General features: G+C 42.6%; 1 protein-coding gene across 3 annotated transcripts in view; it reads left to right on the forward strand.

Moving 5' to 3' along the window:
* Nucleotides 1–25,904, forward strand: part of znrf3 (zinc and ring finger 3) — a 67,062-nt gene that overhangs the window by 32,206 nt on the left and 8,952 nt on the right. For 2 of the 3 annotated variants that reach the window (XM_026186148.2, XM_026186149.2), the window contains exons 2-3: nucleotides 4,471–4,593; nucleotides 24,583–24,657. In XM_026186148.2, coding sequence (XP_026041933.1) covers nucleotides 4,471–4,593; nucleotides 24,583–24,657 — 198 coding nt within the window. Of the gene's footprint in view, nucleotides 1–4,470; nucleotides 4,594–24,417; nucleotides 24,497–24,582; nucleotides 24,658–25,904 lie in introns of those variants that run through there. The other variant, XM_080309422.1, reaches the window with a different exon arrangement.

Below are 25,904 nucleotides of genomic sequence, written 5' to 3' on the forward strand. Positions count from 1 at the left end.
TTCTGTGTCAAAAATAGATTGGAAAGAGTTATAAACAGGATTTTTTTTATTTTTTTTTAAGTTGAGTTAAAGTGCTGATTATGACCTTTTTATGTTGAGCATTCCTATTTTTCATCTTGTTAGGATACCAGAGGGAATGGAATTTGTAAAAAGCACATTAATACACAGCACAGGGGAAAAAAATGTAACTACCACTTTCACAGAAGCACAATATAGTGTGGCGAGGGCAAGGTAGGGCGACTGTCTTGGACGTGTAAGAGGGAAAAGGGGTAATGGGGGGCTGTAACTGGGGCCACCAATAATTTAGAAGGAGAGAGGGAAAAGGGGTGTGGCAAAGGGGAGGGGAGGGAAGCGGGATGGGGAAGCAGCAGAAGTGGTTGTTGTACGATCAAAGGCTGAGCGAATTGTGTCACAGACAGAGTGGGAAGAATGGCATTGAGTGGTGTGACTTGCATTTTGATTTCCTTTGAGAGCTTGGGGGGTGCGAGTGGTGATGGTGGGAGTTTTAAGGAGCACGGCTCTGTTTTGATCCCATTACCAACAGTTATCAGGTCACTTGTTTGACCATTAAGGATCTCTGAGTGAAAGATGATTGTGTGATGTTCTTATGAGTCATAATGTGTGAAAGTGTTTGAAAATATTTAGATTAAAGTATGAAATGTATTCATCCAGTGTTGCTATAACAACCAGAGTGAACTGGTGCACTGCTACAACAAAGTTTGCGTCAATTTCCATTTTATACCAGTGCTGAATATTAACAATGTCTGCAGGTGGTTCTCCAGACGGAGGTGTAAGATTGGTCGGTGCCGGGCTGTGACTAGCTTGAGTGACAAGCCAAGTTCAAATCCCCGCCAGGACTTTATTGCGAGTGTGGCTTGTGTAACAAGATATTCATGTGAAAGGCTGCCTCCCCAAGGGGCAGGACAGATGGGGTAGAACAAGAGACGCCCCCTTGTGGTACTTGGGGAGTGCCTTATGCCTTTCCTCCAAACCTGGGGTACGAAGCAACGGAGCAAAGTGGAGCACTTCGGTGCTTCCAGCAGGCTGAGCTGGTTTGATTTTTGGGGCCTTGCAGGGAAAGCTAGCAGTTGGAACACAAGAGAGAACAGTCTCTGTCTTATTGTGTGTTCGTGGAACTGCGCGTGTGCGTGAACGCACGTTTGCATATGTGCTCGTTAATCTTTTGTCTGCTCGGCCAGTAGCTGTGACCCACTTCGCAAGATCACCTCTCATCTCTCATCCAAGTCCGAGCTCCTTTTCCTTTTGCTCCCCATCCCCACATCCATCAACGCATATACGTCAACATCTGAGAAAAGAAAAAAAAAAGTCTCTGTGGTGGAGATAATGGTGCAATGGCCAGCCTCTAAAATAACAACATGGTGCACAACAACAACACTGTCCCATTTGGAGTCCAAGTGCCCCTGCACAATGGCCTAGTGTTTAGGGACCAGGGGCGCAGGCGGGGCTCCCCACCACCATCCAAGCTGTTAGACAAGCCAGAGAGGGAGGTCATAATCACAGTGCAAGCAGGGCTACGCTTCCCGGTCCTCATGTAGATCCACCACAACACTATCTCTGAGTCTTTCCCATCTGCACGCTTGCACCTTATCTAACATAACATCTAAAATGTTACCTTAGTTGACTGCAGTGTGCGGTATGCACAGAGCAGATGAGATGGTATGATTTGTACAGTGATGACATGTGGAGGGGGGCAGGTCGGGAGATGCTGGTTGAATGGAAAACTTACCAAGTTACGCACTTTAATCTTTGTCTTTCCCTTCAATTTTGCCGTCCTCCAAAAGCTGAGAGGGAAAATATGCTTTAAAATTATCATACCAAATGTGTATGTAATGTATACCTGCTCCGCCTGCCTGCTCCTGTCAGCCTAAGGCGAACGGTCAACCCGAGCAAGCTTTGCTCTACAACGAGAGAAAGGGCAGCTTTGAAAATCTGTTTTATGTGAAATCAGAAAGACAAGGTGACTGCATCCTGTGGATGTGTAAAAAGGTGTTTTGAGTCAGGAAAGCCTCGCTTGGTGATGACTTTTTATGTGTTTGCGCGCTGTTGCAAGAATGATCCACTTGTTTCAAAGGGTTGTGATTGAATGTTGGAGCTTAAGCTTTCATGTTTGAGCACACGTACTTTTGTCTGTGTGTGGGAGGTCTGAGGAGGAGGAGGAGGATTCAAGGATGAGGATTTTTTTTTTCCCTGTAAAGGTGTAATTCAGGCTATAGGAGAGAAAACGTGGAAAAGTAAGTGTATGTAGTATGAAAGGAGACTTATACTTACTTTCTGTCAGACATGTTAACAATGGTAGACGCTTATGTTAAAAATGGCCAAAGTTTCAAATGAGTTCAGCGGATGTACAAGTAATTATTAGAAGCCTAAATCAGGCTTCAGATTGCTCTAAAGTCCCAAAAAACTATATCATGATATGCTAATTTCATGGTGTAAACATGTCGCCCCATTAGGCAGTGGATTATGCTCACATGGGTCATGTAGAATGAGGTTAATAAAGTTGTGAAGTTGAAGTTTTGTAGTTTTGTAATTTGTCATATCGTAAAATTTATCGTTATCGTGAGAATACTCTGAAATTTCATGATATTCTGTTTGGGCCATATCAACCATCCCTAAAGTTAATCATCAAAAGTTACTTTAGTACAATCTAGGAATGCAAATAAAGAGCATAAATTGAGCATATTAGGTTTTTCTAAATGTAATTCTAACCTTGAGACCTCAAAAAGCAAATGATTTCTGCTGTCTGCTTTCGTGCTATTAAAGCTGATTCCTCTTATTCAGATTTCCTCCCTAAAGGCAGAAAGAGAAGATGCTACCTTGTGGAGCTCTAGCATGATGCACGTTGTCCACATTCCTTTCCTGTGACTCGAACTTAGTCCACTTGATTTGCATTTGACCCCATTACTATTAGCTAAGTCCTCCCCCAAAACCCCTTCAGGTCAGGGGCTTGACCTCTCAGGGTTGTGGAACTGAAGTGACTGGGCACTTTCTGAATTTCTCTTCAATTGGCCTGCTGCACAACCAACCTGCTCCCTCTGCGATGAAGTGGGGTTCAAAGGTCAGGGTTCACCAGTGGAAGAAGGGTATCTTGGGTCATCAGCAGTAGCCCCCGGCCCAGAGTAGCCTGAGGCTCGGAGCCACAGATTGGGGTGCCGTGGTCACTGGGTTAATACGAAAGCGGCCTGCAGGTCATTTGGCCCAGTTCTAATGCTAATACGCGAGCTTGTCTTTGCTGTGTTGCCAAGGTGGGGAATTGATCCAGGATTTTGGTGACTCCACTTGGTTACAGTTTTTAATCCGATTTTTTTTCTTTCTCTTTTTTTCTTTTTCCTGATAATTACAGCCTGACAGTCATGGCTGTCCTCTAGCCATTCCTTTTTTGGTTTCTTGATGTTTTGTGCTGGAGAGCTTTTATATTTTTGTGGGTATGTGAAGAAAAAGAAGGACACTTAATAACACATAAAATGTAATAAAAATATAATAACCTGTAATTACACGCTTAGAATGAATTTGGTTTTTTTTTTAGTTTTTTTTTTTATCATCTTTTAATTTTCCTCATGACGTACACATCTTTTGGGAGTGCATTCTAGCATATCCACAAGATTGGTGATTGGATTAGCTTTTAGCCGTCTCCTGATGTCAAACTGTAGAACAGAATTTGTTGTTTTGTTTTGTTCTTATTCTTTGAAAATATTCCACTTTGCATTTTTCCAACCTTCTTCATCAATCAGTGATTTATGCCTCCTTTATATGTAAACAATGTGAATGTGCTTGCTCTGCAAAGCAAAGAACTGGTGCATATTAGTGACCTTGTGTATGCGTTGACACCTGAAGTTACCTGATAGACAATGTTTGATGCTGCTCGAAGAAAATGTCAACATTCACTTTCCAATTTAAGAAGAGAAGATGCAATGTAACCAGTCACTGTGCATGTATGCACAAGCACAATAGAAATGGCAGCAGCATTAATCATTTCCAGCAGTAACAATGGTAGTAGACTTAATGCACCTTTCCCTAAGTAGAAATTCAGTAAAAATGTGCCTGATCAGCAGATCCATGAAAGCACATAAATCCTGATTTTGCTTATGTTGCTACTGTTCTTTAAAAGGTCTTCTGTATGTTTAGATTCTGGATAAGTTAAGCACACAGAGAATAGCTCAGGTGCCTAATGCTTTTAAATTTCATCATAGGTTAAAAGAACATTATATTCCCTATAAATATGAGGAATGCATCCAAGAGATGTTTGTGCAGCTTTAAGCTTGTAATTTACCTCTTTGTGAGTCAAATTCAGAACGTGGGGATGCCAAGACCCTGAAACTTGATACATCATGTATGTCGGATGCACATTTTATTTTTTAATCTTGAAGGTTGCACATTCTGACTTTTCTAATGTGATACTAGCTCCGTAGCATAGAGACAAATATTTATTTCTCCATCTTATTGTCTTTCCAGATGCATCCTTTGGGACTATGTAATAATAATGATGAAGAGGACCTATACGAGTATGGCTGGGTTGGTGTGGTGAAGCTGGAGCAGCCGGAGTTGGACCCCAGTTGTCTCACGGTGCTTGGAAAGGTAAAGAACTGCTTTTTTATGTTTTCAAGTTTCCGTTTTGCCACCGTGTTAGTTTCTGAATTTGCCTTTTGTTTCCCGTTAATGTACATCCAATGACTATCCTTTCAGAAAGTTAATATATTACAGCACCTTGCTCTTTACTGTGCTACTGCAGGTTTGTTGAACCATGCAATAAAATGAAAATCAGCATTTAACAATGCAGGTGAGTCACTTTGACACCGTAATTCACTGTAAATTAGAAGCTAGCAATACTCTTTGATATTCAGAGCCCAAAAAAACACCTTGGATTTTGCCATCTTGGGGCACAAATATCTAATAATTTGATTACTATTTGCCTAAAATTACAATAGATTGTCACCTGTCAACATGCGAGTAAAGAAAAGTTATTTCCTTGCATTTGATGAAAATCCCTTTAAGGGTTTAGCTTTGATATAGTGCAGTCACTGAGACAATTCATAGAAGGATGGTTTAGTTTTATTTTGCTTCTTACTTCCCATTGTGGTCAGAACAAGAGTGTAGTGATCCCTCCCCAATCCCTATCCTCCCGCCCTCCCTTCCTCCAGTGCCCAGGCACCTCCAGTGGTATTTTATCGTGCTTTAATTAAGTGTTCCTCTTAATGGAATGTACCAACATTCCCCAGAGGATGAAATAAGGGAGTGTTGTCCATAGTCTCATTTATCCTGTACATTCCTGGTGACAGAAAGAGAGCAGCCATTCATAATATCAGAAGCCCACGTGCCATATAAACATCCTAATGGTGCACTTTGTTTGATGATGGTTTCTAGCTGACATACACTGAGACCTGAAAACTAATGTTATGCTCAGAACTCATTAACTGGATTTCATCAGCTAAGTAGTCCTTATCGTGGCGACGTGCCCACGCTTGAGTTTCAGCAGCACAAGTGGAAGAAATGGCACGTGAATAATACATTTAAACAGATGGTAAAACAGATATGTTTTCAGTCTATCAGATTTTTAATGGTAGGTAGTAGGCTGTAGTACTAGAAGTACAAGCAAAAACCTGACAAGGTCACAAACATCAGTCATTTCCCCTCCTGGTTTTTGATTCTGACAGTTTTCTATAAACGTAAAGCTGAATGTGTGTTTGCCTTTTCTGTAAGCATACGAATCATGTCCGTAACATTAGATCAGCAATTTAATACAAGCAGGTGCATTTTCAGAAGGAAGAGAGCGAATCGGAACGAGGTTGATAGTTTTTGTTCAGTCGTTCCCATCAGCTTGTTCCTTCATACCATGTTTAAAAGAAAAAATAAAAACACAGGAGAGACGGGATGAATGGAGGATACAGTATGCACCAGTGTCAGATTCAGATGCACAATGTTGTGGTTACGCGGGATGTGTCTTAGCCAACTGAGCCACGGGGACACCCCAAGTTAGAGAAACCCACACCTTCCGCTTAGTGGACCAGGTCAGAGCAGAGTCCTAATGAGCTGGCCATTTTTATATATTCTAGATCTGATCTTTTGCTAAGGGACACTGTAGCGGTGATGGCAAGAACTTTGGCCTGTGACCTTTTGGCCTCTAGCCAGCCTCCCCAACTTCTAGGTCACTCTTGTTTCCTCTGTGTGTACTCAGCCAGGACTATAATTAGAGAAGGGAAAGCCCATTGTTGCATCTTGACAAACCCTCGCCTGGGGCCTGAACACAGCTGGGTGCTTTGCGTTGGCACAAACGCTTTTGCCAGGCCAGACAGTCCAGTGTTTACCCCCTACCAGTCTGCTCCCTCTGCCCGACCAGCCAGCCAGACCACCAGGCCGCTATGCGCCCAGCCCCATTCCGGATACGATGCCCACTCCTGCACCCTCACCCTGCCTGGCCTGGCCTCGTGCTCGGCGGCCCCCACCCTTCTCCCGCCCTACCAGACTGTCCCCTGACTGAACCCAAGTGTGCTTTACTGCCACTTTGCCACCAACAGTGTCAGGGTCTTGTCTGGTCAATTTAGATTCCATTCAATTACAAAAACCTAGCGTCTAAATATAAACTGTCTGGGAACACTGGGCCCCCAGCTGTGCTTCGGAGCTGATCAACACTCACTGATGGGCATTCCCTCCTCTGTTTAGGGTTGGCTGAATTTGAGGAAGGGGCTTGCATCGTTGGGTCCCTATGATCATTCCAACAGTTTTAAAAGCAACATTTGATGGAGAAAACATTTCTGAGACCTGATGAATCCAACAGTAGGGACAGACTGATGTTCTAGTGCTATGCTAAATGTTTAGCGCTGTAAAGTCTCGTTCTTGGTTTGGATTGTCTTTAGCTGGAGCTACACAGGACATTGCTCCTCTGTGCTTTTGTGATTTGTACTCGGTTATTCAGCTAAGTGGCACAGGGATGTCGGGTTGAGCTCATTATTATAGAGAACTGCTCTGACAAATAAAATAATCGCAGTAGAGGAAGACACAGGAAAAGGGGTCGGTCATTCCAGCCTCTGAAGTCCATGTGCAAACTTCACTAAAGTGCTGGTGTGTCATATATATGTACACAGTTTTTTCCTGCACTTCCTGTCTGGTTCCTGTGAGAGCTCCAGGACTATAAAACCTCTGACCTCAGTGTGCCACAGAACTAGAGCCCCTCCCCATAACAGCAGGAGAACTGAGAGCAAATGGGCTCTCACTGTAGTGTTTGATGTGTTCTTTATCAGATTTGGCTAAAAAGTGCATTTGTCTTGTTTATAATGTCCTATGTCCGAAGGCCTGCCCTGTTGCTTTCACAGCGCCGTCTCTGTAACTCCAGCTTATCAACCCTTAACTTTCTCTGGGGTGTTTGTAAATGTTGTAAATCATGCTTACAGCTCTGCACACATGTATCCTCTTTCATGTTGAACTATTTATTGCAGCCAGTTACATATTCTTGGTTGTCATTTCCTCCTCGCTGCTCGACTTTCTCAGAATTGACCTCCCTCCCGTCTTCGCTACGCTGTCTGTTCACACGCATTCACTGCAATTTTTGGCAGCTCCTCTGGAACATGAAATCATGCCACTGGCCTTCATTGGGGGCGCAGACCCGTCGGTGTCTTTGTTGCAGTGCCAGCAAGAGATCTCTTCTTCCAGTGCTGCAGTGCGAGTCCAGTGGGCACTGGACTCTCACTCGGGGCGTTAGCATGCCGGCTTTCCTCGTTTCATCCCGCCCGAGTGTTCATGACATAAGTCCCCATCCCTGGAAGCCAGGAGAGGGAAGGCAGAAGAGTGTATGGGCAGAAAATTAAGGTAAAGAGTTCGGAGACTTGGTGTCTCAAAGAGATGACCTGGGTAAATGTGTCTGTTTGGTAAGTGGGTGGTTGGGGTTTGCATTTAGCATGGTATATATATTTTCTTTTTATATATGCACATAAGTAGCAAAATGGAACCTGTCCTCCCACACGGCCCTGCTGCTTGTGAAAAGCAAGACTTTTGGCTGGCATAGCATGTAAATCTCCCTGGTATGTGCTTGTTGTGTGTGGCCTGGTGCTGGCCTTAACCAGCTTGTCTCTGAACCATGATCAGTTCCACCTTAAACGCCAGCCAAAAACAACAGTTCATCGCAGCGGAGCGCGACTGGCCATGAGATCGGCCGCTACAAAGCACTTAAAAATAACTAGAGCAACAAGAAAAGTTTCGAGACCTTTACTGACATATCCTCCCCGAAATAAAGCCAGCTACTTTAAAGTTTTTGCCAGAGGCATACCACCATAAAAAGTGTATCCTGTGTGGGCAGCTCTGTCTTTGACACACACACAAGCTTCATCTTAAAACAGCAGTTTCTCTGGAACAATGTGAGCGGGCAGAGGAGTGTGTCCTTTTCTACTGTGGTCCTGAAGTTGGCACTGTGGGACAGCAGGCCAGAGCAAACAGCTGCTGAGTCTTAGTGCTAAGTGGCTCTTGGACTCTAACTGTGTCTGGCATCTCAGCCAGAGCTGCAGAGAGTGTGTGTGTGTGTGTGTGTGTGTGTGTGTGTGTGTGTGTGTGTGTGTGTGTGTGTGTGTGTGTGTGTGTGTGTGTGTGTGTGTGTGTGTGTGTGTGTGTGTGTGTGTGACGGCAAGGAATGATCGGGAAAGTGCACGAGGGCTACAAGAATGATGTGCATCTGAGGAAAAGGGGAGAGATGGGCATTAAAAAGAAAGACATGGCTACAGACAGATGAGTGCGATATTGCTGGCGACTGGCTCATAGCCTGTGGCCACATTAGCCATCCTAGACGCTATAGTTTTACACACTTTACTGTTAGAGGTCATCCCGAGGCCACGGCAATGCCAGTAGGGTGTCATGCCGCAGGCCGTGTGGTAAAGAAGCTTACATGCTGGATTGAACTGGCTCTATGTGGCCTTGTTTTCAGACTTTTTCATACGAATACTGTTTGATCAGTGGGTGTATTTGTGAATGTGTGCACGCTGTGGCTCATCCGCTGTTTATCAGTATGGACATGGAGACCTAATGGGCTGGCAGATCAGCTTGTGTTTTGATGAAGATGGCTGAATGACTCACATTCTCTAACGATTCTCTTCTCACGCCATTTTTTTTAAATTTTTTTTGCCTTCTTCATTTCACTCCTTCTGTTATAGAAAAGACCTTCGTGAACAGAAAGAAGGAAAATTGCTGCAGTTCTACGCTCCGCGTTCTCCCGAGTGTTTTGTTAAATTGCAATTGATCTGCAACTTGCACAGGGACCGTTCGATAATGACGAAGCTTGTCTTTTTGTTCAAAGTTTTTAAAAGAACTCTTTTCTCAGAAGATCCATAAAGATGCATGATATCGATGAGACAATTTTCCCCTGCGATTGTGCTAAAACTTACGGGGGCTTATTCCCGTTCAGTTGAATACCGCAAACCGAAAGCCAGTCTTTTTGTTTAAATCAAAGCCGTTAACTCTGGCGACCCCAGTATGAAAAAGAATTGAAGGCTAAACTTCTTCAACTTGTTGAGTTTTCACCTAACTTTAGGGATTTGCTTTTTTTTGTCACTGAAACACGTTTTTGTCGAATTCGACGGCTTGCAATTTGAAACAGTTTCCACACATTTGAATGCAGATGCAATTCTATCTGAGACTTCAAATGATTGAAATAATAGCCAGGTGATCACTCAGGACTTAGTGTTCTGTGCAGCCTTATTAGCTCTTAGAAACAAATCATGAAGTCGTGAAAGAAAGGTTCTAGATCTGAAAGGAAATACTTGATGAACTTCGTGTTACCCTGATGGGGTGAAATGCACACACTAACTCTTTAGCTTTCTCTCCACCTGGCCCTCGCCCTAAGCACTCTGCACAAACACTTTCAAACGCGGCAGCGCGGAGGGAGGGATAGAAAGAGAAACTGAAAAAGAGAGGAGGAGCAGCAGGGAGAGAAGAAAGGGGGAGGAAAAAAAAAATCTTGTGAAGCATGGAGCACTCAGGGGCCTGCCTCTTGGGTGCTTCTTTCATGTTTGTGTGCGCCTCAACTTGCTGATATTATCTTGGCCGCTCTTCCGGGTGGGGTGTCAGGAGAGGTTTCCACTGTGACCAGGCAGGAGCCTCTCTCTCTTTCTCCCTCTTATCTGTGTAGCCCCTTTTCAGACTCTTTTCTATTAACCTGACGTCCTCTGAACATGGTGGATTTATATCTGAATGAGCGCCTGAGTCACTTTTTTCTGGAAAAGTCATGACCGCAGTCTTACGCAGCCTGAGCAAACTTTTTTTTAGCATATGCATATGAACATTTAGAATCTATCAACATGGGATTTTTGGTACTGAAAGCTTTTTGATTTGCAGTTGTAGTTTACCTGCAGTCAGATATTTGGTTGTGTGCTGGTTACACTTGCAGAAATACAATCATCAAGCGATCTGATATTCCTTAAAGATAACCTAGCTTTTAATTAGCTTTTAAAAGTGATCTGCATTAGTAAACATTGACCTTTAGATGAAACAGGAAGTCCTTGGTCTCGTATCTGTCCCACAATAAGAACCGTTGCCAATTCAGGGTAAGGCTTCATACCTGGAAGTGCAAGAAGAACGATCCCCTTCGCAGCCTGTGTACAAGTTGCAGAGGCAGCACAGACAGCAAGAACCTGCTCTTGGTAATAACGGTGCAAAGAATGAAGTTTTGAAAGCATTCAAAACTGCGGTGACTCACTTGTGTTGGAAAGTTGATTAAAGCTGTAAAATAAAAATGACAAGTTAGAAATGCGATCGACAGCAAACAGGCATTTTAGTGGACCGATGAAACAAGCTGAGCTTTAAGTCTCCTCTCTAAAAAGGGCCTATGTCATGTGACATTCTGTAGACTGTATACTTTCCAAGCCTTTTTTTCCCCTGTTTGCATTCAAACCACTAATAATGGTGCAGTTTCCAGTGGCCTGTAAATAGTAATGCAGCATCACCTTTTTATTGCAGTCTTTGATTTTCTTGCAGTCTTGTTCCAACCTCCTTATTTTCTACCTACAGTTCCTCACTGTGTGTGAATGCCTAGTAGCAAGGTGAAGTGAACGTGGAGAGTTTTTTTTCCTAATGTATTTCACTCCGATGATTGAATTTTACATATAGACTCAGTGTAGCCTTGACTTCACTATCAGTTCTGTTCTGTATGTTTTGCTCCTTTTTCTGAGGCTAACATTAGTCTTGGACAGCAGCTCTTAATCTTTTACCAGTGTTGCACCACTCAAAGTTCCTCCTATATTGAGGAAGTACTTCCAATTTAGCTTATAACTCATAATAAAAGACCCTATAAATAAAGCTCCTAAAATCACCCTGGCTCCCATTTTATGCAGGCCACAGGAAAAAAGAGGGTACTGTCTTCAACCTTTACTGGAGCTATAAAAAAAAAAAAGCTTCTGCAGGCTTCTTCTCTCTTAGGGTGTGTTGGAACACTCACCCATCTTCCTACTTCAGTTTACCCCCATCACCCCCTCCCAAGTAAGTCTCTCCCCTAAATCACTGCTTTGCCGTGTTTCACGGCACTTGGAGGGACCCAGGGGTCCCACTGCGCTCGTTTCCATGGTCACTGGGAAGCTCCTTGTGTCATGTGGCTCAAAGTGAGCCGTCCCTGGACCGAATTACCCAGCTTTCAATGGGAGGCCAAATGACCATTATTAGACTTCACAGCTAAGGCCTCTATTTAAAGAGAGGAGAAAGGAGCCCTGGGGACTTAAGATGAGAGAGAGATGGAGGGAGAGAAAAAGAAAAGATGAGGCAGGGGGCAGAGAAATAAGGGGGGAGGAAGAGAGGAGGGGAGAAGAAAGTGCATTTAGCTCTACTATGGATGTTTCTTTTTATTTTCTCCACCTTTACACTGATTTTTGATCTTTATCACAATTGTTACTTAAAAGTCTGACAACAGCCTGAGCTTAAGCTGTCTTGTCTGTCAGACAGTGAGCAAAAAGACAAAAGAAAAGATGAGCCATGGAAAAAGTAAATCTTAGAAAAGATAGGACCAGACATCCACCCACATCAAGCAAAGCCTTGTCTTTTCTCCCTTCATCTCTAAGCCCGTTGCTTTGTATGGGAATGTGCTTGTGTGCGTGAGAATCCTCGTGTCCCGCGCCTCACTGTGTATGTCAGGGCCGTGTTGTCTGTACGGCTCGAGCCCACGGCCTGGCACAAAAGCTGGAAACTGAAGCCCCGAGGTCCCACACAGCTAATCTGATGCCTCTCCCTGCTATACATGACTCCAAAACTGAAGGGTTAGCGGGGGTGAAAATGGCATCCTGTTCTTGTGGTTCAAACTTTCTTTCATGCTTTGCCAGGGAGGCATGGTTAGGTCCAGCACAAGAAGATGGAGAAGAAGTGATGTGTGCCTAAGCGAGAGTGTGTGTGTGTGTGTGTGTGTGTGTGTGTGTGTGTGTGTGTGTGTGTGTGTGTGTGTGGGTTGATGTATGAGTGTCATCGGAGCTGGTCGTGCCCTCAGACAGTGAGGTAATGGAACAAGAGAAAGAGAAACATGTAGATAGGGAGGGGATATTGAATGGGAATGCACCTAGTAGATTCTGGGTAGCACATTAGTATTGTTTACTGGAGACCAGTATAACAATAAAGATCTAACATCTGGATAAGTGATTACATGCTGCAAGAAGAACTTGAAGAAGAAAGTCAGTGAAAAATTTATCGGATAAATATAAGGAATACAAATTTATCTGTAATTTTTTTTTTTACAAAATAGAGGTACATGAAAGACAAGGTGTGTGTGATCCAGAAATGGATTTGTTGACCAAAAGATATTATAACCAAGAGATGACTTGCTGAGAAATGACAGTGTGAGGTGTTTTATTGCAGTAATAGCTGAATAAACGCACCTTTATATGGAGGCATTAAGGTCATGCAATATAAAGGTTGGTCAAATCCTATTTGCAGCAGGTCCTGTGTTCTAGTTTCAAGTCCAGTGTCTTCATATAAATATTTTTTAGAAGCCCACAACAAGTAAAATCTAGTCATGAGAGGAAGAAAAGACTGGAAGAAGAAATAAAAAGGCTTTTTTATGTTTTCCAGTGCCATCAAACATCTCACGAGTCCTTAGATTTTTGTCTTGAGGTTTGTAAGCTGTCCCAGATTACTTAAAAGGAAATTTTTACATATCAAAAAGGATCTTGGCGTGAAACTGCATATGTGAAAATAGTTGTATCAAGACTTTTCCTTATTATAATTATCTCTTCTCTACTCCATTTGGAGGATACATGCAGTTGATGCCTTTTCAGTGTCGCAGCTAAGCAGACAAGTCCGTGTGCTCACAACAAATTGGTCACATTGTATCCCAATTTAAAGAAGAATTGTATTCTTCTTTATTCTACATAATCAACCACAGTCATCCTCCTCTGCTGACCCACTGTTAGGCTTTATAGTGGGGGAAGAAAGGAACAGTAAAAAAAAAGAAAAAAGAAGGATGCAAAATAAGGGGAATAGGGCCAAGTCCTGACCCGCTCTGCTGTTTGCCCAGGCAAAGAAGTGAGCAGGCAATGGCAACACCCCCAACCAGCAGGAGGATAGCGTATTACAAGAAAGAGAAGCAACAGCGGCGGTGTCTCTTTCAAGCGTGCAGGGGCATGGTCTCCTAAAGCAGCGTCGAGTCAGAGATTAGAGAAAAACCGTATAACTGGAGACGAATTACAGGAAGGGGAGAAGTAGCAGTTTAGTGAAACGCCTCCACTTGACTGAAATAGTTGCATTTTAAACGTTGTGCAAGTTCACAATATAGCAGCGTGGACACTGGGGACAACAAATATTGTGCTGTTGCTGTTTTGTTTTGTAGAAGAAAAAAAAAGAAAAGAAATTTCGGCACAACTCCTCTGCCTTACTGACTTTAAAGCGGTCTACTGAAAAACAGCCATACTTCTTTACTTCATGTACCCTGTTAAACGCTTGACCAGTAAGTTGATGATTTCAATCACTAGTTTTAAATCTTTTTCAGTCCATCACGATATTCATTTTGTAAATTAAGGTTGCGTTTTGCATAAAATAGACAACAAAGGATGACAAGCTTCAGGGCATTTATGGTGGCTGCCTTGCGACTGACGAGATGCCACCATGTGAGCGTCAGTCTCGTTCTCATCTGAGGTTTGTAAAAAAACACTGGTGTAACTGTAGCTACATCCATGTTTTATAGACACCTGCGTCGGCTGCGTATGGCAGGTACACCTGTATGTGTTGTGGTTAGCAGCTAGCCCGGGAGGCAGAACGAGATGTTTTTCTCTTTGTTTGCAGCTAAAAAGGCTGTTGACTGAGCGAGAGCTTTGGCCGTCTTTTTCAGCTGCGTCTCACGTGCAGTTGATGTTACAGCTGTTGCAATCAATAAAGCTGTCTGCACACGCTGTCTAACAGTTTATTCATTCATATTGTACTCTGATTGGCCACAACATTAAAACCACTGACAGGTGTAGTGAATAACCTTGAATTTACATTGATGTTAGTTGACATGTACCACCCATGGGAACAATGCTGCAGACCAAGCACACCCCGCCCAGAGTAATGGCACACCTCAATGGCAGCGGCATCCCCCAGCAAGACAATAGAAAAAGTGATTTATAAACAGAATCAGTTTTTTAAAAAAGGATAAAAAGTCTTTTTCAAAGTGATCAGCTAAACCCGCCTGACCTTCTGTTTTAATATTTAACTTTGTTAGTTTGAGGTCAGTATCCTTGGCAGTCAGAGAGAAACACTAGTATTGATCTGTTATGTGCCAAGAGCCTTGCAGGAAGGAAAGCACAAATGTAGTGTGTCATCCCAGGCCTGCTGTCTTCTTTAGTTTCATCTGACAGCTCTCTTCAGTTCTTCTGCCTTTGAGTGTTCATTAAAAAAAATCCTTTAAACCCTTTCTAGAAGCTATAATCTAACTTGTATCATAAAATCACTCTTCCATTCATTAAAGTTCTGTGAGGCTGATTAAAATGACGGAAGGCCAAATTAACAATCAGTAATACTAGTAAAATCCCACCAATGAATAACAAGTGGGATTATAGTCCGTCTTTTCTAGTCATGACTTCTCCCACTTTGGCCCCAACGGCTTCTTTTAGACACTAGGTGGAGAAGAAGCTTTTGAGAAGTAGTGTTCTTGTTCCTAGCTGGATGCTTGTTTATTTTCCTGTGAATCACAAAGGGCAAGAAACCAAAACCGGTAAGAAAACAACATGGGAGGGACGGAGAGGAAAAGTGGAGGAAATTTAATTAGCGGTTGTCCATTCCTCCGGTCTCAATGTTTGGTCTCAGCAGGGCAGAGCAGTGGGCAGCGGGAGGAGAGAAGACTAAAAAGCATCTTGATTAGCGGCAGTCTCAGTCAGTGCATTTACACGTGTGTGTGTGTGTGTGTGTGTGTGTGTGTGTGTGTGTGTGTCTGACACCACAGGACATCAAACCACAGGGAGAGATGGGAAACGCTGTCTGTGGTGCAAAACGGGCAAAGACGAGCTCGTGTATTTTTATATACAGAGAGAGATAAAAATGCGACGTATTCTGCGAAAAGTTCGAGTTCAGTGATTGCACTTCATCCATCATTTGTTGTTTATTGTGCCTTCGGGACGCACATAAGAAAACCGAACCATTGCTCAAATTTCCCGCCAAAATAAATGTAATTAAAAAGAAAAGCAAGCATAAAACGAGGGCCATATTCAACTCGATGCTTCATGAAAGTCTCTCATTTTGTAAAAACCACAGTGTATCCTAAGTAATCTTTGTTTTTTCCCACATGATGACAAGATAATGAGATTTCATTGTCTTTTTTACATAATTCTGATCGAGGTTTTTTGTGAAAACATGTTTTTTTTTGTTTTGTTTTGTTTTGGTTAATTCAATCTGCTATCCGTGTTCAAAACAATTGCGCTAAAAACGGCAATGTTATAACATTCAAGCGCACATTCTCATCTGGTGTTTACGGTGTTTCCTGGAAATTATAGCCACGGGAGAGGGCTTAAAGAGAATATGACGCCACTGATAGGTGAACATACTGTTGACTGTTGCACTGAATAAAATTCATTTAAAAATGGTAACATTTGAAGCCAATGTTTAAACGTTACGGCCTTCTCGGCCGAGATTCCAAGAAATCTGTGGGGATCCAAAAATGTGTTGTTAACAGACACATGCCACAGATTGGCTTGTCGGTGGTGTCACTCGATGAAACATGAGTCCTTCACGAAAATCAAAACCGCCATTTTTTGAAACCAGGCGACGAGGGGAAAGGCTACACTAAAAACAACAATGTCGTCCGAGTTTGACAAGCAGGAGTTATACCATCGCCTCGATGTCCTCCATTGTTGTGGTGTTCATGCCACATACAAATGACGCCACGGTACTTTATAGCATTGCTATACAGACCCCATTAGGTGGTCCTCGATTGTAATGGAAAACAAGCAAAACTGAGTGGAGCCGTGCAGGTACTAGTGGAAAAGGGCTAATAGTGTCTCAAATTCACTGGAGAAAAAGACACCAAAACTAAAAAACATGGGTTAGTTGTAATCTTCTTTGTTATTTTTTTTTCTTCTAGGAAGTGAAGTTTATAATTCCTTCCTATAAAGTGACATGCAGCTTAAAGATTTTCACAGCAAACATGATACTTAGTATATGGGTTTTGATTACATGCTGCTTTTTACAGACTGCAGAGTAGTAGGTAAAGGTGCATTCCATTTGAAGTGGGAAGTTTGAAATTTCAACTTCCAGGTTGGAATTTTCAGCTGGAATGCCCCCTCATGTTGGATTTCCCACTTGGAAAGTCCACCAACTCTGACTTTGCAATCCATGATGGCAGCAGCAGCGCTCATATTTATATTACTGATGGACAAAAATGCAAACTTCTTACATGCTTCTCTCTTTTAATTGTTTCTGAATAAAATCATGTCTACATGTGGGGAAAATGTGAGTTCAGCCAGGCAGAATCGAATCAACAAATAAAGAAGAGAAAATTGATCCGGCGTTTAATGCCTGGTACTTTGTGTTTTTAAGGTCACATTTTGAACAGAGACTAAAGCAAACACCCACAACTGTTTGCCAGCATTGAGAACTGATAGCTTTTTTTTATGGCATTACTTTTCATTTTGGATTCTGTCAGAGCTTTATGAGTTTAGTTTAGATAAGTCAGGACTTGGTATTGTAGATAAGTGTGCATGAGCACGACTATGCATGAGTCTTATTATGAAGGACAGGGAGCACTCCCAACTACACCTCCCTCTCTCTCTCTCTCTCTGTCTGTCTCAACTCTTTAATGGGGTCGGCTCCTTGCCAAGTTCCACTGGCAGGCCTCCTCAGAGGTGCCCCCTCACACACCCATGCACACACACACATATTTTGATAGCACAGTTCACTTGTATAATGCTGGTTATGCAATAATGGGTGAATGGCCACCCAATATTGTGCGCTGAGGCAGATACAGAAATGGAGAGGGGACACTGGTGTCCCACACATCAGCCAAAGGGCCACTACAAAGGCGGGCTAATGGACCGCCCCCAAAAAATCTGTTTTTTTTTCTTTAGTCCAGCAATATCAAGAGAGATAATGAATACGGCTGATTTTGTCAGAAATGACAGATGATGTGTAGTCTTTGTCCACCATAAACCTCAGAGTAGTGACTCTAGGTGAAAGCTCTTTGCCTCCTAAGGAAACCTGGAAATGTCTGCTTTTTCTGCCTCACTTTTTACAATTTTTCAGCTCTGGGGCTTCAGTGCAAAGAAAGTCCTTTGGCTGGACTTAGGGGAACTGATTACAGTGTCACAGTGACAAAGATAGTCATTTCATGCTGTGTGTGTGTGTGTGTGTGTGCATGCGTCCTGATCAATTATATGTACAGCACAGAGATGGGGTCAAGGGTCAGTGTACCTGAAGTTTGTCTGATAGTGAGTTCATTATATCTGCTCCAGATTTCTACATCTCTCTCAATCTGTCATCCTGGACAAATCTCACAACTATTCATAAATACTGAGTCATAAAAACAAAATGTGTTAAATTTGGTCTAATTCAAGCAACCTTACCATGAAATGATTCAAATCAGGATCAATATAATTAAATTAAACACACAAATTACATACTTGCACACATCCTGCTTCACAGCAGGTTTAAGGGTTGGACCACACATTTTATTTGAATGTTTCTTACTCAGCAGGTTGTAAGTCTTATTGTTTGAGGAACAAAACTGTTTCTTTCATGTTTATTACAAAATGATAGAAAATCTCTGATAGCCAAGCCTGTGAGCTATCTTAAACCAACAAATGGCTAATAGTCATTAATCTGGCAAAGACAAGCAAATATATGCCACCCAGATATTTTTCTAGAAATTGGCGAAGCAGGGAGAAAAAAGCAGTAAAGACCTAACTTGTAAACATCAGATAAAAGTGTGATTCCTATGAACAGTGAACCCTTACCCCAGCAGCTCAAATGAAACCATGATTTATGGCAGACCTGCGCTCCATTGATCGGACGCCATGTGAACATGTTTTCATTTGGGAATGAGCTTCCCGGGGAGTCTCACCAGGTCAGACCTAATAACATTTACTTATCACTTTCAATGCCGCAGCCGCATTAACAGGTAGGCATGTACACGATGCCTCTCGTGCTTCTTTCTGAGTTGACATGATTATCGTGATGGATCACCCAATCTAGAAGTGGGTGTGGGAAATGTGCTATAACCCTGTAGCACCATGTGGCACACTCGCACAGACCCTGATGAAGTAACATTGACATTATGCCAGCAGATTATTAAAGTTGCCTGTCGTCTTAAACAAATTTTAGGGCTTAAACCATTCTTTTATTCAGCGTCCTTACTCCTCAGCACATGGTGACCAGGTCAGCATCCACTTCCTTACTTCACCTCTTATCTGCATGTTGGATATTAATGGCAGTCACTGAGCTCACTGAGTGCTTTAAGTGATTCTTTCCCCTGTGTGTTTACTTTGGGTGAACTGTCAGTTTATATGAAAGTGGTTGAATGGAGAGGAGCTCAGAGGCCTGCCGGCCCCCATCCCCCATCGGTGTGACACACAAGTGGATTTTTATGTGCTCCGTAAATATTTGAAATGGTGCCTTAGACTGCCCTTAGGACTGTTGTAACACGCTGCAGCTGCGAGAAAGCATTAATATTAAAAAAAAAAAAAAAAAAAAAAAAAAAAAAAAGGGAGCGAATGGGCGAGTTCAAAAGTTTGTGAGGATGGAATCAGAAACTGAACGGTGACTCAACTAGGGCTGCACGATTAATCGTTAGAAAATCGCGATCTCAATTCATACTTATGTGCGATCTCATTTCCAAATGACAACGATTTTTTTTTTAAAAAGAGAGAAAAAAGACGACGACGATTGTACCGCATTTTGATCCGGGACGTAATCTGCATGAAAACAAGCGCTCACTCTTCCTGCTCAACAAATGACAAGGGCGGAGCCTTATACCACGTGGTACAGAAGCTGGCTGCTAAAATTAGCAGGGGAAAAACAACGGAGAACACGTCAGGGACGACGAGAAAGTGACAGGAGAAAATCCGTCCCGGTCAACCACCCAAACATCAATAACGGGAACCTTATACAGCGCTTCCCTATACACGTCGAACTCCTGCAGGCACAAAGAAATTACGGAGGCTATCACTTATCACCTGACCAAAGATATGGCTCCCATCAACACTGTGCAAAACGAGGGATTTAGGAAAATGATCAACACCCTAGACAAACGCTACACAGTGCCGTCCCGCAACTATTTTTCTATTGTTGCACTACCTGCTCTATACACGCAGCGTCGAGCAACGGTGGAGACGGAATTTCAAGCAGTACAACATTTTGCGGCAACGACACAATGTGAGACATTTGTTGTTTTTATGTTTATTTATTGTTTTTATGTTCAGTCTTATGAAGTTGATGTGCAGTTAATAAGTGCAATAAATATTTATACTGGAAAAGAAAATCGCGAGAGAATCGTGATCTCAATTCTAAGCCAAAAAAATCGTGATTCTCATTTTATGCAAAATCGTGCAGCCTAGACTCAACACTAGTCAGGTGTTTTTAGCACATCAAGGTTTTCTGAGTGACATTGTGTCCTTGTAAATGATTTCACAATAGCGCGGTCTTAATATTACAGTGGTCATGACACAACAGTAAGCAGATCCGGCAGGATCGCTAAACCTGCTGATTAAATGACACACAGGCCAAAACAGTTATGTCGAATATCTGTAAATAGAAAAACATGTTACGACAGAGCAACGGTTTGTCGGTGAAGTGCTCACATCAAACGGTGGGAGATGAAGAAGGATTAGTTAGGTGAGTAAGTGCTCCTAATCCTGCTGTTTTGAAAATGTCACGATAATACAGCCAGGTTTTGTCTGCTGAAGTTCAGCATCCACGGAGAACAAAGGAGAGACGTTTCAGAAATGCTTTTCTTTCTCTCAGCTGCAAAGGCGTCCAATCAGATGAAGCATAGCCACATTGAAAACTCTGATTTTATTTTAGCTGAATGTAAATAATGTCTCGGCACACATGCCTTCCCTGAAAGGGAGTGAGAAAAGGACATGAAAAAAAAGAGGGGGTGACCACATATGAGAAAATCCACGGGAGAAAAGTATGCCTTTATCTTTTAATAAACGGTAAAGCCAGGAGGCAACATGAAATTACAGCATAATAGCAGTGGAGAGTCTTCTGAAGACTTAATTGCCTTAATTATAGCAGTGCGGAGAGAGAGAGAGAGAGAGAGGGAGCAGGAAAGGAAAGCATGAGCAGAAGGAGGAAGAAGGAAAAAAACAAGGGAAGCAGAGGAGAAGAAAGGTAGCAGTGGGATAGAAGAGCTGGAGCGTGAGACAGATGTTGCAGGTGTATCCAGGTGTAGTTCGGTTTGCACGTGAGCCTGTGTTTTTCTGTTAAACATGCATTTATAAACACACACGGATGGCTCTGTGTGTGACACAGAGTTAATATGCCAACCCTCGGTCCGTGTGAATGACGGAGTGAGTTCTACACTGAGAAGAGACTCTTTCCAGACGAGTGAAAATTTCGCTCCCTCAGATCTTACAAGCTGGCAGGTTTACTTAGGGATGCTAAACATAGCTTTCATTTTCCTCTGCGTCTAGACTGAGTCCTCAGTGCTTTCTGCTGCGGTTTTTGTTCACTCGGGGACGATTGTACCCTAATTCTAATGTCTCCGAGCCAGCGGGAAGTTTGTTTAGCCAGCATTATTGTGAAGTACCTGTAAACCCCCCCCAACCACCATTTTGGCAGGCAGTTCGGGTTGAGAGTTCAGCTGACTTTTGAGCATGGATGACTGATCAAGAGAGGGAGAGAGATCACGTCTCAGCTTTGAGAAAAATATTAACTTTTTGCAGGATTTCACAGTGAGACAGTTTTCGGTTTGCCTTGTTTTTGACCACCTCTGTTTGCCTCGCAGGGCTTTTGTCCTCATATGTTTACTTTTTGATTCATGGATAAAGATCAAATCTTACAAACTACCGTTGGTTGAGTAAAAAAGTACAAAAGATGGGGAATCATGGTAATCTAATATTATCTGAACACTTTATAGTGTTTCAAGTTCTTGATCAGTGAATCTCCACTGGTGAAAGAAGCTCTGTTTAAATATACTTCACTTCAAAGGTGTCAAAAGTAAAAGTACTTCTGCAGTAAAATGATCTTCTTAGTGTTTATTGTATTTTTTATTATAGATGACATTGTTATTCACTCATTATCACAAACCGGGGTGCTTGGGAGTAACTTAAATAACAGTTTGTTGTATTTTATGAAATTACACTACACTAAAGAAATAGTTCCATAATTACATCACTACATTTTATCATTGTCCACATATGTAATATGTTGACAATGTACCAGTACATGGTGGTAAATATACCACCAAAATTCCCATCTCCTTGTTTCTTGAACAATTCACCCTTTAATGTTATATTAGTTTTTATAAAACCCAAATATTGTAAACTGTTACTTGTCAGGCAACTTTCTGTCTTATTGCAACTTTCATCGCTGAAATAGCTGACAGCATCGGTCGGTCTTGATCTCGTCTTTAAGTACGAATGAGAAGATCAAAACGCCATCGTGACTTCCTTCCCGATAAGCTTAATGACCAGACCTCTTTGAAATCCCTGTTGAATCTCAATGAAAGCCCACTTTTCTAGTGTGCAATTCATCTTTTTTTGAAAGGTTTACCACAGACGACTTGGTGCTGTCTCAGATTTCTTGCACAATGTCTCGTTAAACCCAGTTTGACTCATTGAAATAAACCGTATTTTAGTTCTGAGCAAATTTTTTAACCGTATTAATCCATCTTTTGGTGTCCGAAGATTGTAATTTTTTTTATGGTGTTTTTTTTAAGCAAGCCAGTTTGCCTGTGGGTGCATTTTTGTTGTCGTCAGGCAAGTCCCTGCACTGCAGCGCGGGCCTGCCCGAGTGGAGATTCTTCAGGAGGGAGATCTCTTTCTTCTCAAAGCGTCTTACCAAGAGCTATTAATTATTAACTGGGAGAGCTAACATCAAAGGAGCAGACTTGTGCTGAATTAAATGGGGGCTGGAGCCTGGCAGCGTGGAGCTGAGAGAAAACTGGGTGAGAGGGAAAAGCCGATTCCACACCGCTCGCTTTTGAACTTTCCAAGTACAAAAGTTAAAGAAAAACGGAGAAAGAAAAGAGCAATGCTAGTTTATGTAAAGGAAGCAGAACGAAAGAGAAAGTTGGAAGCGCTTGTACTTATTGCGTGTTGCTGTTGTTTTTCATGGGGCTTTCCTTCACTGCTGGGAATGATTGATTCAGTTTGTTTAGTTAATTAGTCTTTAATGAGCTATGAAAGCCAGATTCATAAACATCTTGTCTATGGATTAAGCCAAGGGGAAATCTAATTAAGACAGCTTGAAATTCAGAGACATGATATGTTTACATTTTCCTGAAGCTGATGTTCACTCAGAGTCACTCAGAGTCAAGCCCCCCCATCAGAGGACTTTTGTTCCTTTTGTTTTTCTTCCCCTGTGCTGTAAAATAAGCCCATGTACTGAAAATCTAACTATTCTATACGGTTTCATTATTTGCTGTGAATGCAAATAGTAGCAGTGGACTGTGTAAAGGAATTAAAAGCTGCCAGTTAAGTTGGAAAAAGTTTATTTCAAACTTGCTTTAACTTCACCTGCTTGTTCTTGGACAGCTATGTTAATCATTACCACCTTCCTACAGACTCAGGAAACACAGGAAACTTAAGAGTGTCACGCAAGCATCCTGTAGAAAAGCTAATCTAGGGTAAAGTCACAAAAATGATATTAAATAATGGATTATTTTGAATTTAAAAGCCTTTTTACTTTTCTTCACTCCTCATTTTTACACAGGACCTTTAGTGGCCTGTTTTTACAATTCTCTGCCATCCTATAGACTCACTCATGACAAGTAATTGATAAATTAGTCAGCAATTATTGTCAGTTGAAGCCTTTGTGACATGATGTGCCATATAGCTACCAATTAGACAAATAAAACTTGAATAGCGCACCGAGGGCTTTACAAGCCTTTGATTTGAGGAGCGCTGAGGGCCTTTTTGAGACCCACGGTGGTCTTTCTACTGAACTACATGGCTGCCCTTTTGACAAATGATGTTGAAAGTTGCTCAACATCCCATTGTTGAATGTTGTTACCTCAGAAATCAACATGATATGTTGGGAAAAGAGCAATTGTGCCTACCCCGCACATACCACCACTCCCTGTCCCCACTCCGTGTCCGTCCTCCGTGCCTGCAGAGTGGAGCGGTGACACTCTGCAGCCAGTCGGCAGCGGAGTCACAGCACTGTACATTGTCACTTTGATCTTCACCCCCCGTCCCTGTTCCCTCCAGTTATGAAGAACGCTGGCAAGAGCCCAAGGGCACTTGATAATACCAGGATATGATCCAGCCGCGCTCTTTTAGATCATGTAGTGTAGACATCAAAACGCTGTCTAAATAGGGCACCGTGAATCAGGCGGGGTGAGAACGGGTTGTAGGGGAAGGCAGGAGTTAAGATAAAGGAACTTTTTTTTTTTTTTTTTTTTTTCCCTGACGAGGGGAAGCCAATTTGGATTCTGCAAGGAGATACTCAGGGTTCTGCAGATCCAAGCATTTCCTTTATCTTTTGCCTTTAGCAGAACTCTTCAAAAGGCCTCTGTGTTATGACTTTCCCCCCTCTCAGATGAAAGGAGCTCACAGTTTTAACAGCAGGAAATCCATGATAACTTTATTTAACTTTTCTAAACCTGCACAGCAGAGTTGCATCACATGGAGCTGTGCATGCGTTAGTTCCTTATGGAAGTGTTTAAGTCTCTGTCGTATTATTAACTTAATATGGCGCAGATATACGTAGAATGACATCATGGTGGAGAAAGCCACATGTGCATCCAAGCAAATGTTGTCCCCGGCTTGTTTACGTCTCATCTGTTCGATTTAATTTTTCCTTCTCGTTTTCTCACTTCAGATAATGTGTGTGAAGGTTACACTCGGGCAGAGAACTCCCTCTAGTGGCCTTGAGTAAAATGTGAAATCCAACTTTGGGAGTTGAGTGTCTTTATCGGTATGATTATGCATTCCCCGGCTATTTTTCCTCAATATATCTAATGATTACTTTGTTCTGTGTTGGCAGGCAAAGAGAGCGGTGCAGCGGGGAGCCACAGCCGTCATCTTTGATGTATCTGAGAATCCGGATGCCATCGACCAGGTTTGTACACACAGAGAATTACTCCGGCATTCACGCTCTCAACAGCACTGAAACAGTCTAATCTGTCTCGGTCTCTCCGTGAAAGACTCTCCGCTTTTCATTTCTGAATGAAGCTTAGCAGCTTGCCCTGCCCTTCTGGCTGGCAGTGTATGAGTGTGTGTGTGTGTGTGTGTGTGTGTGTGTGTACAAACAATGATCTTTCTATCTTTAGTTCTGTTCAAAAGCACGCGGATCAGCCTCGCGCATTCAGCCATTCCGGGCCTTTCATCTCTCCCAACTTGTGTTTGGAGGAGTGCACTACACTCTGTGAGGACTGAAAATTGATATCCAGGTTCAGCTTTCACTAGACCATGACCAAACTCTGTTGAGCTCACAATTGCACAGGTAGCATACTTTACCTCACCTCCTGAGAGCGTTCTTTGAGTGCAAGTTTAGGGGAGCACAGGCTAAAGTAAGAAAGCATATCTCTTGTCACACAAATCGAGACAGTATTCCTGACTCCCGTGTCTCTGCCGTTAAGAGGTATAATACTCGAGTTGCTCCTCTTGAACGCCTTTGTCGCAAGAATTCTCCTGTGGTATTCATCCCTGCCACACCAGGCCTGGACTTGCAGGGGTTTTTTTTCCCTCTCTCCTCGCCTCTTCTTCTCTGCTGCCGGATCATAAAGCGCGTAGCTGAGAGATAAAAGGGATTGCGCGCAGACCACATGAAAGGCAGCGCTAGGCGGCTGTGTTAAATTCCCCCGAGAGGCTTTTCCAGTCAGAGCAGCCCGATCAGCAGAGACAGGAGTCACAAGGCCAAGGGGCAGGGAGGAGGAGCTTAAAGAGAATTAAGGTCCTGGGGCCAAAATTAGGAGAAGCTTTATAAACTTAATGTACTTGACCTCCTTTTTCCTCTGTTTATACTGTAATGTGGGGCCAAGTGCCACTTGGAGTTTTGTTTTGGGAAAAGTTAAGTTTATGGTTAACTTTGTGCTTGTGTACTGTATTTTTATTTTTAGCTAGTTTTTATTGGGGCATTACTTGTTAAAGGGGAAACTCGAGTTGCAGTGGAATCGTTTCTCAGAGTAAGAGCAGCTCACCAGAATCAAGCGGGAGATCAAAAGTTTCAGCATCTATACTTTTAAACCAGAACATACAGTAATTCACTGGGGAACATGACGACAGCAGAAGAAATAGCAATGTGAATATATCTTCGGTATTTCCCTTGGGCTTTTCAAATTACAGATTCCAACCAGCAGACGAGCG

Source organism: Astatotilapia calliptera, chromosome 12, assembly GCF_964374335.1.
Source record: "Astatotilapia calliptera chromosome 12, fAstCal68.1, whole genome shotgun sequence".
Lineage (NCBI taxonomy): Eukaryota > Metazoa > Chordata > Actinopteri > Cichliformes > Cichlidae > Astatotilapia > Astatotilapia calliptera.